The 14,655-nt window shown below is 35.9% G+C and overlaps 1 protein-coding gene across 1 annotated transcript in view; it reads right to left on the reverse strand.

Moving 5' to 3' along the window:
* Positions 1-14,655, reverse strand: part of MIB1 (MIB E3 ubiquitin protein ligase 1) — a 142,627-nt gene that overhangs the window by 25,233 nt on the left and 102,739 nt on the right. The window contains exons 13-15 of the mRNA XM_012746168.2: positions 5,508-5,640; positions 2,113-2,199; positions 166-327 (exon numbers count right to left, since the gene is read on the reverse strand). Of these exons, the coding sequence (XP_012601622.2) occupies positions 166-327; positions 2,113-2,199; positions 5,508-5,640 (382 nt within the window). The remainder of the gene's footprint in view (positions 1-165; positions 328-2,112; positions 2,200-5,507; positions 5,641-14,655) is intronic.

The following is a 14,655-nucleotide window of genomic DNA, read 5'->3' on the forward strand; positions in this document are numbered from 1 at the left end:
TAATATAGTTAGTATTGACTTAGTATTTAGTTCATAAACTAAATTTCTAAGTAAGTAGCTCTGATAAAATATTTTATCTGATACAGATTAGATTAGCAGCAAATATAAGATCTTGCATTAAAAAATACTTCCACTAGTACTGAATGAAAGATTATTTTTACTCACTGTGTTTTTGGATGGCTCCCAAGCAGCATCCACCTTCCCTACATCTTGCATATCTTGGAGCTGACGCAGCTGAGACAAAGTGTGATGCCTCAGGGCTTCATGCAAAGGAGTATCCCCATCCTTATCCTGAATATCTAACTTGGCACCTGCACGAACCAGAAGCTAAAAGAGAAAAATATTTTATTTTGGTAAAGTATCCACATCCATAAGAAACTACAACATGTCTAAAGCAACAGTGAGAGCACCCTGACCCTATAGGAGATACCAGTAAAGCTAATGATTTTTATGTCTTTGCTTTCTAATATTCTCCACCCCTGTGGCTCCTTACAAAGAGTGATATGTTCTGGTTATTCAAATACATTGAATTAGAGAAAATAGAAATGAGAATCAGTATATTGCTTAATTCGTCTACTCTAAGATGATGGGAACTGGGGCAAATTTAGACTCCTTTTCTCCTTTTAATTTTAGAAACTTGACTTGAGATATTTTAAGCACTTCCACCAAGACCAAATCATAATGTTCAAAATTTTTCTATTATTTAAACAAACAAGCAAAGTTATTGATTACATTCTCTTTTGGTCAATTTTCTCCAAATGTATGGTTAAGAGGAAAGTCACGGAGGATAAATGAGGAATTTTGAGCAAGAGGAATTACAAATAACAATAAATGTGAACAGTATTTGCTAATCTACAACCTCTTAGATAAAATACATAATAGACATATTTCAACAGATTACTTAAGCAATAAAAATAAGTTTAAGACTCTGCTTGTGGTGCTTTAACAATTTTCCTAATCCTTTCAACAAACACTATCATAGAGCTTTAGAAAAGCCTCCTTATACCATCTATAGAAACCAATCTCAATCTCTTCCCTGTCTTGGCAAATTGCATTTTTCCCCCTTTGTCCCAAAAAGGTTACATAAAATGTTACTCTAGGGTAGTATTTCTCAAATTTAGACATCCATCAGAATTACCTGCAGGGTTTGTTAAACTAGTGATTGCTGGTTCCCACCCCTACAGGTTCTGATTTGGTTGGTCTGAGGTAGGGCCTAAGAATGAATTTTTTACCAAGTTCCCAGGTGATGCTGATGCCGCTGGTTCAGCCTCCAAACTTTAAGAATCACTGCTCTAGGCTGGGCGCAGTGGCTCACGCCTGTAATCCCAGCTCTCTGGGAGGCTGAGGAGGGCGGACTGCTCAAGGTCAGGAGTTCGAAACCAGCCTGAGCAAGAGCGAGACCCCGTCTCTACTATAAATAGAAAGAAATTAATTGGCCAACTAATATATATAGAAAAAATTAGCCGGGCATGGTGGCGCATGCCTGTGGTCCCAGCTACTTGGGAGGCTGAGGCAGAAGGATTGCTTGAGACCAGGAGTTTGAGGTTGCTGTGAGCTAGGCTAACGCCACGGCACTCACTCTAGCCTGGGCAACAAAGCGAGACTCTGTCTCAAAAAAAAAAAAAAAAAAAAAAAAAAGAATCACTGCTCTATAAAAATACGCAAGCTGATACTCTTTCACATATTTTTGTTTGGGTCACCAGATTAGTAAACTAAAAAATTATATTTCATGTTTTTTGAAATCTGCAGTAGCAAATGTGCAGCCAAAGCTTTTAATTTCTAGTTTACACTCAATTATATATAAATTAAAGAAGGAATATACTTTTGAAAATGAATTCATGTTACTTTGAAATTTTCTCATTTAATATTGAGAATTCACAAAATTATAAAATTATAAAGACTTTGAATATCAGAATTTAAAGATTTTTGCTATTAGATATTAAAACTCTTTACCTAACTCATGCAAAATATTAGCCTAAAATCATAAGTTGTACATTTAACTATGGCTTTTTGAGAAATCTAACACTGTATCATTTCAGTCTGCAAAAGATTCTAAAAAAATCTGTCTGGTTAAAATAACTGTAAACTAATTTATGTTAATAAATACTTTACCCTAACAATTTGGGTGTGTTGTCGTTCAACAGCAAGGTGTAAGGCAGTTTGTTGGTTCACGTTCTGGATATCCAGGTTTGCATTACCCTGAATAAAAAGAACAAGTTTTAAATGGTTAAAATTTGACAACAGTGAAGAATGCTAAAACTATAACTATTCATAAGGAATAAATAACACTGAATATCGTTACCACTTTCTTCTCCTTCAGCTGCTGTGACACTATTTTCATAGTTGCTGCTAAAGTAAGAAAAATGGACAGCGCAGCAAGCTTTCTGAAGTAGATAATAGCACATTTAAAAAAATTATTTTTATTATAGTGATTCCATCTAAGAATAAAGGACAAAGCACAGAATGGAGTTCAAACACACCTCTCTTTCAATATCCATTATGCAGCAATGGAGATAATCAACTTATTTGAGCTGTAAATATTTCCTAAAAAGTTGTATTAATGGCCAGGCTGCGGTGGCTCACACTGTAATCCTAGCACTCTGGGAGGCAGAGCCGGAGGATCACTTGAGCTCAAAGAGTTTGAAACCCGGTTGAGCAAGAGCAAGACCCTGTCTTCTACTAAAAATAGAAAAACTAGCCGGGTGTTGTAGCATGTACCTTTAGTCCCAGCTAGCTACTCAGGAGGCTAAGGCAGGAGGATCATTTGAACCCAGGAGGAGTTTGAGGTTGCAGTGAGCTATGATGACACCACTGCACTTCACCTAGGGCAACAGACAGAGTGAAACTGTCTCAAAAAAACAAAAAGTTATATGAATGACTCTTCATATTGGATTTAGATTTATTTTAGTAACCTGAAAAATCCACTTCCCCTTGCCTGTATATTTGAGTTCTTTCCCATTCAGTGAAAAGAAACTTTGCTTGAGGTCAGAAGAAGGAAATGCTTAATTAGTACATAAAAATATTTATTAAAGGAAGCAGAAAGTCTCACCCGGTGTCCTACGATAGCCAAAGGACTCTATCAGAATAGCTGATGCCTAATGGGGAAAAGGACTGAGGGGCAAAATAAGTGCACTTGAAGTTAGAGGACCTACGTTCAAGCTCTTTCATTTATAAGCTACATGAACTTAAGCAAGCATTATACATGCCTATTGCCCCAGCTCCCAAATGGTGACAGCACAACCTATTTCACAGGGCTAAGGTTAGGATTAAGAAAAATAACATGTAAAACTGCCTAGCACAATGTCTGGCATAATTACAAAAAAAAATGAAATTAAGAAAAAAGCTAGGCACGGTGGCTCATGCCTGTAATCCTAGCACTCTGGGAGGCCGAGGCGGGCGGATTGTTCGAGGTCAGGAGTTCAAAACCAGCCTGAGCAAGACCCCGTCTCTACCAAAATATAGAAAGAAATTAATTGACCAACTAAAAATATATATACAAAAAAAAATTAGCCGGGCATGGTGGCGCATGCCTGTAGTCCCAGCTACTAGGGAGGCTGAGGCAGTAGGATCACTGAGCCCAGGAGTTTGAGGTTGCTGTGAGCCAGGCTGACGCCGCGGCACTCACTCCAGCCTGGGCAAGAAAGTAAGACTCTGTCTCAAAAAAAAAAAAAAAAAAAAAAAGCTAAAGATTTTAAAGATAACTTTTATCATTTTGCTTAGTTCTTAAAACCATTCACACCCCCTGATTACAACTCTGATACCCACTGGTGCCCTTACTTGAGATATCAGGTAGAGCTAAAATACAGTAATTCTATGCTGTATTCTGCAAGATGGGAGTTTCTGGTTTGTTTTTATTATTTATGTTTCTTTGAAAGTAGTCATGAAGTACCTGATCTCAGCTAATTTTTTTTATCATTATCTGTTCTCATATAAATATGAACAGTGGGGGGTTTTCTTTTTTAGTTTCCTGAGCTTTTCTATCATTTAGAATTTACGAAGTGTTATTCATTGTATGGGTGTACCACAATTTATCCAGGCACTAGTTGATGAACTAGTTGGCTTGCTTCCTGTGTCAGGCTATTATAAGTAAAGCTACCATGAACATTTTGTACCTGTATTTGCATAGAAATGTGTCTGAAGTTCTCAGGTACATACCTAGAAGTGGGGCAGCTGGGTGATAAAGTGAATACATGTCTAACGTTATAAGAAACCACTAAACTTGATTTTCAAAGTGCCTACTTTAAAAAACACCAGCAATGTACATGAATTCTAATTGTTATACATCCTAACCAATACTTGGTTTTGTCTAATTTTAGCTATTCTAATGGGTGATTGGCAGTATCTCATTATGGTTTTAATGTCTGTTTCCCTAACAACCATTTGCTTATTTGTTAACTATATTACTCCTTTGGTGAAGTGGATGTTTACATTTTTTGGCTATTTTTATAAGGTTATTTGTCCTTTTATTATTAAGTTGTAAAAGTTCTTTATACATATCCAGAATACCAGTATTTTGTCAAATATGTTTTCCCTAGTGTGGCTTTCCAATTCATTTTCTTAATTATGTCTTTCAATGAATAAAAGTTTAATTTTTTATGAAGTCCAATTTATTAGGTTTTTGTTCTTTTATAATTATGACTTTCTATCTCCTAAAAATCTTTGTGTATCTCTAAGTCAGAAGATACACTTCTGGTTTTTTGGTCCTTTTTCTTTGTTTTTTCCCCCTCTAAATCATTATGGCTTAAGCTTTTATGTTCAGATTTGTGACTCATTTAATTTTTATATAATGTGTGATGTAAAGGTAAAGGTTTTTTCTTTGGGAGGTTTGGGTTTTTTTTGGAGGGTTGTATGGATATCTATTTGTTCTACCCCTATTTTTGAGAAACTACACTTTCCCACAGTAAATTATTTTGGCACCTCTTATCAAAAATTAATTGACCATATATATGTGGTTCTACTTCTACATTCTCTATTCTTTTGATCTGTATGATCAATATGTAGAAAATACTAAGCAATCTATAAAAAAGCTACTAGAATAAATAAGTTTAATCAAGGTCATAGGCTACATGGGCAATATACAAAAAACAATTATATTTTTTATATACTAGCAATATGCAACTGGAAATTGGAAACAAAAACAATATAATTTATAATAGCATCCCAAAAAGTTACTTAAGAATGAATATAATATATAGATTAACTTTTGATCTATTTAAATTTCTGTAATTTTGGGAGTGTATATCTTATAATCTGGTACCTATTTCATCAGACCAATCCAGGAAGACAGTGCAGAGGAAATACTTGGAACTGAGGGATCCACTCTCATACACATACATCACTCCTCTTCATTTAAGAACCAGTGTTAGGCAGAAGATAACATGTGCATTATAACCAAATTTTTATTATCATGGGGTTTTTACTGTAATCTAGTAGGCAGTTGATAAAGTAAATAAATGAATGATAATGTTATCAAATTCTTTTAAAAAGTATTGAACTGCTTTTCCTACCTGATGTACCAACAATTCAGCCACTTCTACATGATTATTAAGGGCAGCCAGATGCAAGGCAGTATAACCATCATCTTTCTTCTCATCCACAATCCATGGTCGTGGTAATTTAGATAGTAAAACACGCATTGCACTGAAAGTTAAATTCACATTACTTTCAATTTACATAATTTGATATTATTTTCTTAAGAAAAATATATTGGAAAGAAACTTCTAAAATCAAATGAAGATATTCCTTTTTTAAAAAAATCATGCTCTTAGAGACAAATTCAATTTTTCTAAATCTCAAAAGTGTAAATTTTGACATTGTAAGAGGTGAATAACTATCACTGTTTAGAACAGAATCGAAACAGAATGGAAGCACTACAAAAGGGAAACTTTATAAGAGGAAGAAACCAAAGAGAAAAGAAATATACCCTAATGAGGGCATAATTTTGGCTTTGTGGAATCTTTCAAGTTCAATTTCAATAGTATCTATTAATGAAAAAGTTAATGAAGGACAGCCAGGTAACAACAACCACACACATAAGAAAGTACTGAAATTGTGATAATTAAGACACTATCTATATAGACATACACAACTGGCAGATTATCATGAACTGTAGAGTTAAAATCTGATATATGTCATTTAGTAGTACTAAACTCAGTTTAGATCAAAACACACAAAATGGCAATTATAATTTACAAGACCAGTGCTCTAACCCCTGAGCTATGGAGCCACTGCCTGGCAATTATAATTTAATATTTAAAATTTAAGAATTGGTAACAAAATATTTCCAAAGCAAAAAAGACAAAAGTCATCCTAAAGAGTATCACACATTTAAAACTCCAAGCATAAAAGAGGAGAATTATGAAGATATGAATGCTTCTCATAGAAAAAGTTAGTCCACTCCCCAAAACTTAGAGGCAACTTTTCTTACAACACACTGGTAACTTTTCTTAACAGAAAGATTTTACCTGTAAAACTCATAATATAAAACTCCCTTAATATATTTATCCACTAATTATTTTTCCCCCTTTTCCTTTCCTTCTCTCTTTTTTTTTTTTCAAAGCAAAAGGTACTTGTTCTGTCACCCATGCAGTGGCAAAATCATAGCTCATTACAACCTGGGCAACTCCTGGGCTCAAGTGATCCTCCTGACTCAGTCTCCCAAGCAGCTGTGACTACAGGCACATAATTGTTTTGTTTTGTTTTCTCTAAGACTGAGGCCTAAGATAACTACTCATGTCAAAAGAGCACTGACTGAACTTGGCACATACAACACTGATATATGTCTTAGAACACTGAATTAAAAGGTTACATATACAGCTATATTTTTTTAATTTGCATTCATTCCTAAAAAAAACCCAGAAAATAAAAACTTCAAAAATTGTGCCAATAGAGTATAAAAGAGCAAGAAATAATAGTTAAGATACATGTTGGGATAGTTTTTCCTAAGTTTTTCATATATATATATGAATGATAAAAATTTAAACAGAGAAACGGTAAATACGTAGAATAAGAATGTATATAAATGCAATTATAAACTTCTGAAATAATGAGCCTAAGGTCTAACACGACTCAATGTGGTTATCGGCAGTGGTCTATTTGAATCCCACATAGAAAGTTAAAGAAGTCTGAGAATAGATTTTGAAGGATCCAAGAACCTCTAAAATTGTACTCAAATCAGGAAATTTACTTTTATCAGACTTTTAAACAGGTTTATGACCTCAAATGTACTGAGAATCACAGCTTAAAGACCCCATTCATTGGTTGTTACTGAGTTACAATCACTGTTTGAGGATGACAGAATTCTTTGGAAAACTATGGAAAGCTATGGAAGAATACATGTCAAAATCTTTACCTACAATTTTGGGGTTTTTTTTGTTTTTTGAGACAGAGTCTCACTTTGTTGCCCAGGCCAGAGTGAGTGCCGTGGCGTCAGCCTAGCTCACAGCAACCTCAAACTCCTGGGCTCAAGTGATCCTCCTGCCTCAGCCTTCCCAGTAGCTGGGACTACAGGCATGCGCCACCATGCCCAGCTAATTTTTTGTATATATATTTTTAGTTGGTCAATTAATTTCTTTCTATTTATAGGAGAGACAGGGTTTCACTCTTGCTCAGGCTGGTTTCGACTCCTGACCTTGAGCAATCCACCCACCTCAGCCTCCCAGAGTGCTAGGATTACAGGCGTAAGCCACCACGCCTGCCCTACCTACAATTTTGGGTGAGTCTACAAACCCCTAAATCTCATCCATCTCTCTCAAGACTAAGGTTTTCTGCTTTAGTTTAAGTTCTTTCCTTTTTAATTTTTAGAGTCATGGTCTTGCTATGTTGCCCAGGATGGTCTCGAACTCCTAGGCTCAAATGATCCTCCTGATTCAGCCTTAAGGGTAGCTGGGGCTCTAGGCGGGCACTGCCACACCTAGCTTTCAGTCATTATTAAGGATTCTAATCCTCTTCATTCAGTGGACTGAAATAAAATACTAGGTATTATGCAGACTATGACTCAGATTCTTGTGGGGAAATGTATTGGTATCACATTATACTACTGAATGTCTGGATAATAATGATGCCAATGCCATATGTTGTTTATTACCCTACACATTTGACCATGCAAGAAACAGAATTTACAATGGTTTTACAGTTCTTTTGAAAGTTTAAAAGATATAAATATTCAATCTTGAAAAAAAGTTTTATTAAAAACAAAATATAATATTTAAAAATAATAATGTAAATACTTGTTATTGATTTAAAGAAAAACTGTGACACAACTATGTTGAGAGGACGGGTAGTAACAGAGCATGTTAGTTTCAAATCTTCACTTTCCATAACATGAAATCACTAGATAATGTCACACAATTGATAAATTAAGAAATTGCAGGATAAGTTATAAGTTATTGGTGACAGGACAAGAGATGAGGGAGGAAGCACAGTTATCTTTCATTATAAGCTTTGTAGTAGTATCTGACTTAATTACATATATTAGTTTGATTAAAAACATTTTTTAAATCAAAAAATATATCAAAAAAAATAAATCAAAAAAAAATAATATTTGGGCTTACTGCATTAAAATCTTTTTAATTTGCACCTTATTCCTTTTAGCCAAGATATACCAATGTAATAATAAGTTTTAAATAAAATGGCGTGGTTCATGCTAACTTCATCAGGTTGCTTGTTTTAAAAAAATTATTTATTTATTTAGAGACAGAGTCTCGCTCTGTCACCCTGGCTAGAGTGCAGTGGCATCATCACAACTCACTGCAACCTAAAACTCCTCAGCTCAAGCAATTCTTCTGCCTCAGCCTCCTAAGTAGCTAGGGCTATAGGCAAATGCTACTACACCTGGCTAAAGTTTTTCTATTTTTCTGTAGAGACAAGGACTCGCTCTTGTTCAGGCTGGTCTCCAACTCATGGCCTCAAACAATAATCACACCTCAACCTCCCAGAGTGCTAGGATTACAGGCGTGAGCCACCTAGCCTGGCCTGAATTTTATTTTTTCAGAGAAAGGTCTCTGTTGCTCAGATTGGAGTACAGTGGCACAATCATAGCTAACTGTAACCTCCAACACCCTGGATCAAGCAATCCTCTTGCCTCAGCCTCCTGAGTACCTAGTACTATATACCAGGCTAATTTTTCAATTTTTTGTAGAGACAAGATCTCGATGTTGCCCAGGCTCATCTTAAACTCTTGGCTTCAAGCAATCACCCCACCTTGGCCTCCCAAAGTGCTGGGATTACAGGTATTAGCCACCACACCTGGCCCATCAAGTTATTTTAAAAGTCATATAACTGAAGAGATATTCCTAAGAAGCTGGTTTATGGAATCACGTGTCCCGTCTTCTACTCCAGTGTCAGAAGTACGTTCCCACATTACACTGCCAATAGCTCAAAGAAAGGAAAGGGAAAGGGAGCAATTTTTCTTCTGGGCATAAACTGTCTGCTGAGATGGAGCCATCATTTACTTAATCTTCTGGTCTTGCATTTGATAAGTGAACAGGCTAGGGAAAGCTGAAGTCCCTCAGAAAGAAGAGCCAATGGCTCAGAAAGTTATTAAGGCACTTAAACAGAAATAGATGCATATTACTGAAAGTCTGCTGCCTCTCTACTATGTCCTTACTTTGTGTGTTTCTACTTTTCCCTCTCTCAGTAGGATACATTTAACTGAACAGTCCAAACAAGGGACAGTATTTCTAGGGATAGTTAATTCTAGGCTATGGGTGGAAGTGACAAAAATTATCTTTGTCTCTTCTAAATCACCTTCTACAAAGTAAATCAATCCTAATATTAAAATGCAGTTCAGATTTTCAAAGAACTTGTCTTCATTTCAGAGCAAATCTATTCTTTTAATTAATCCTACTTAATGTGGTAAATTATACTATAAAATAATCATAATTAAAATACCATCTTTGTTCCTCTTATAAGACTGAGAGAATAAGAAATATACCATAAAAATTAAATTTAAAGAAGCATGACATTATTTAATCCAAATGCCTCATTTTAAACTGATTAAGAAAATTATTACAATACTAGCAAGGTATTTTAAATAAAATGGTAATTTCTGACTTTCCATAGAAACAGTGTTAAATTGGAAAATGAGGGGAATACATCAGACAACAGTTAAGTAAGTAAATAAAACACACAGCAAACATCTAGAGAAAAAGATTTGTAGAAGGGGAAATCCAGAAGTCCAGCTGGCCTAAAATTTAAATCAATGGTATGAAATTACAACTAAAAGATGAAAATTATGTATCTTTGTCTGGAAAACAGTAATTAGTTTAAAAAGAGAGAAATGGTTTATGTGAAGATTATAAGAAAAAGTATTTGTCAGAGTATCCTCAGAATTACCCACAGAAAGTCTCCTGAGAACGCAGCCACATTTTTCTAATTTGCCCTCCAGTAGAATGCTTTCATCATTGATCAGTACATCATTACATGGAAAATTATCACCAGTTAATGACACTGTTGGTTAAGATCATCCAAGCAATTGTTCTTGCTCACCAAACAATTTCCAATTGTAAGTTAGCTTTCCATAGATGTGTTCCCCCCCCCTCAGCAGGCAGGAAAAAAAAATTTAGAGATCAGCTGTTTTGAATACTGTAACTCACTTAGCACTAATTCTTTCTATAAACACTAATTTAGCATTTTTACTTACACACCAATCTCTTACAACTTTAATTAATGTTATTCATTCCAAGTCCAATCACCTATATTTAAAGCTGATGCCCAAACCTGGACCCTGTGAACCCTAACTATGTATGCATTCTCCCCCACAACATCTCTAGCTCCTATCTCTAACTGCAACAATGGTCATGATTCATATCTAATACCAAAATTTATATAGATCTTATAAAATACCATAAGGTTACTGTAAGAATTAAATGAGATAATATAAAAATGTTTTAGTACAGAGTCTGAAACTCATCAATGTACTATTATGACAACTCTAACAATGCACTAAAACCAACATAGTACAAATCCCTCTTTTCCTCCTTCCCTTTCCCATGCTCCTCCTATATTCTTGATCTTGGCCACCTTTATTATCATTTAGTCAGCCATTCTACTCAGAAACCAAGAATCATTCTAGACTCTTTCCTGCCTTCTTATTCCCACATTCAATTTCTCCTCTTGATTCTCCCCTTTGAAACTCCAACTATTCTTCCCCATGGACTCTAGGATTCTACAGATAGGCCATCATTATCTTCCCTCTGAACATTTACGATAGCCACCCTTCCAAACCTATCCCCTATACCACCCCCACACAATTTTTGCAAATTCAAAATTATCAACATTCACCTTAAAATGCCTTCCCTTTAAGTAAATCTTTAAAATATAACACTGGTCTCAACAAAAATTATTCTAAAATATACTTTCCTATCTTAATATGCTTATTCTCTTTTTTTTTTTTTTTTTTTTGAGACAGAGTCTCGCTTTGTTGCCCAGGCTAGAGTGAGTGCTGTGGCGTCAGCCTAGCTCACAGCAACCTCAAACTCCTCGGCTCAAGCAATCCTCCTGCCTCAGCCTCCCGAGTAGCTGGGACTACAGGCATGTGCCACCATGCCCGGCTAATTTTTTCTATATATATTAGTTGACCAATTAATTTCTTTCTATTTATAGTAGAGACGGGGTCTCGCTCTTGCTCAGGCTGGTTTCGAACTCCTGACCTCGAGCAATCCGCCCACCTCGGCCTCCCAGAGTGCTAGGATTACAGGCGTGAGCCACCGCGCCCAGCCGTTAATATGCTTTTAAAAGAACATAAGACTCAAATTAATATTTTATTGAAATCAATTATGGCAAAATCAACTCTTAAGTTGTGGAGAAACACTGCAGATAGTCCCAAGTCAAAATTAATGCAAGAGTCAACTGTTGACTAGCCAGGAGTGGGTGGATTGATTTTTGTGGCTGTTGCTTTTAAATAAACTTGTTATTTTAGAACAATTTTAGATTTATAAAAAAGTGCAAAGATAGTACAGCATTCCCATATACCTCACAATCTCTGCCTTTTCTTTTTTTTGAGACAGGGTTTTACTCTATTACCCAGAGTAGAGTGCAGTGGCATCATAACAGCTCACTGCAACCTCAGATGTCTGGGCTCAAGCAATCCTCCTGCTTCAGCCTCTTACGTAACTGGGAATACAGGAGCATGCCACCATGCTCAGCTAATTTTTGTATTTTTTGTAGAGATGGGGTCTCACTATGTTGCTCAGGCTGGTCTCAAACTCCTGGCCTCAAGTGATCCTCCCGCTTCAGCCTCCCAAAGTGCTAAAGTTATAAGGCATAAGTTATAAAGGCTAAAGTTATGAGGCATAAGTTATAAAGGTATAAGCCACCGTGCCCAGCCCCCACCATCCCTATTATTAACAGTTTATATTAGCATGGGATATTTGTTATCATTGGTAAACCAACAATGACACATTATTATTAACTAAAGTCCACACTTCGCTGAGATTTCCTTAGCTTTATTTAATGTTCTTTCTCTGCTCGAGAATAGCACATTACATTTAGTTGTCATGTCTCCTTAGGCTCCCTTTGGCTATGACAGTTTCCTAGACTTTCCTTGTTTTTGATGAGACTGACAGTTTTGAGGAATATCAATTGGATATTTTGTAGGATGCTCCTCATTTGGAATTTGTCTCATGTTTTTCTCATAAAAGTGCCGTTTACCACATCATACTAAGAGTAGAAACCTATCAACATGCCTTATCACTTTAGATGTTAATCACCTCACTGAAGGAGTATTTGTCAGGTTTCCTCCGCTGTAAAGTCACCCTTTTTTCCCCTATTTCTCAACTATGCTCTTTGGAAGGCAGTCACTATGCACAGCCCACATTTAAGGAGTGGGAAGTTATGCTCCATCTCCTTGAGAGGGAAGTATTTACACAAATTATTTGGAATTCTCCTAACTGGAGATGTGGAGTGGATTACATTTAACAGAGACCTATAACCGTCTCATTTTAATCAGAAATTGCCAGTCCCCTCAAAAAAATAAACAAAAGGCCTCAAGAAAAGAGGCCATCTTTGGGCCTAGCCTGCAAGGTGAGCTAAGGGAAAGTTAAGCAAAAGAGTCCCAAGTCCCCTCACCCTCATGGCAACAGCAGCAGCCCCAGAGCAGACTATCTCATTTCTTTCCACAGGGCAGGCCATCTTAGGAACACAAAATATAACCACAAAGGCCAGCAGCAGGCTGTTCCCTTCAGCAGTTTAGTTAATTAAGCACACTGTTAGGCTGCAACTGCAGGCACTGAGGTTCACAAAGTTACTGGGATACAGGTGTTACTGGCTCAAGAAATCAATTTTATCAAGGCAATAGTCTCACCTATGGAGCATAGTATATGAGATTTGGAGATAGATTCCCTAATGCTCAAATACTCTTCTTTATTTCTCAATCTGGTTGTTTTCCAAAAGGTTAAGGACATGGATGTTTTAAAGATAAGATCTTACTACCAGTTAAGCGGGCATTTGTGAATAGTGCCAAAGAAGCATTAAGTTGCAGAACAACTAATAATGGTGCCTAGCATAATCCCTGGCACATGATAGTACTCAAACGTTTGCTGAATGATGAACAAATGAGTTCTAAGAAGTAGAGAGGACAAGCAGCTGTCTACTTTGGTATGTAGTATTCAAATGGCACTGGGTCAATATGTAGGGCCTGCCATGCTTTGCAATCCTTCTTAAAAGGCAGGCAACATTTTCCCAAACAAACCCTAATAGCTAAACTATTGGAGACTTTACACATTATTATTACCTAATCTAAAAAGACATTAGAATAGCACTCTAACACGTATTAGGAGTTCAATAAATGCTTGCTAAATTAATAAACAATCTCTCAAATAATAGGTAAAGCAGATTGGTCAGCATTCATAAAGAAACTTGTTAAGAAAGTTGATCAATCACAAGTAGAAGTTCTTTTGGGCATGCTAAAAGCAGGTTACTACACACTGCAACACATTTTGTTCAAAAAGATATATAATATTTTGTATACCTAGTACATGGAGCTCAAAGTTTTATTGAATGAAAAGAAGAAACAATCAATTGAGCAATCATCTTTCTGAATAAACTGAGGCAAGGGCATTAGCAACATGTATTTTTGGTGTACCATTGAGCTCCAAGAGTAGTAATTCCCTAACTTATCTCACTATTATTATACAAACCAGAGCAGCAGCATGGCATTCTGGAAAAGAGCTCCTTCTTTGAATTCAAATTACCTGAGTTCAAATTCTAGCTCTAGCCAGAATGGCTAGTGACTTGAGCAGATTACTTAACTTCTATGCCTCAGTTTCCTCATCTGCAAAATGTGAGAAGAATCACAAATCCTACCTCAGAGTTGTCATGAAAATTAAATGAGTTAATATTTATAAAGGGTTTAGAAGAATGCCAAGAGCATACATATAAGTGTCTGCTAAAAAATAAATACTTTCACTGCCACAAAATGGTTAACAAAAATGGGCTAATTAAGAAAATTGAAAATTAACCTATTTTACACTCTGAGACATGTCATCTTCTCATAATATGTGTAAAATTATTTCATTACCTAAGAAAGCTGGCTCTTTAAAATTGCAAAATATCTAGCCATTAAAAATAATTAAACTGCTATGATATTAAACACTGAAGACAAAAAGAACGCCAAGGATAAATTTCCCGTGGGAGAACGAACTTACAAATGGTTTT

This window comes from Microcebus murinus, chromosome 17 (genome assembly GCF_040939455.1).
Source record: "Microcebus murinus isolate Inina chromosome 17, M.murinus_Inina_mat1.0, whole genome shotgun sequence".
Classification (NCBI taxonomy): Eukaryota; Metazoa; Chordata; class Mammalia; order Primates; family Cheirogaleidae; genus Microcebus; species Microcebus murinus.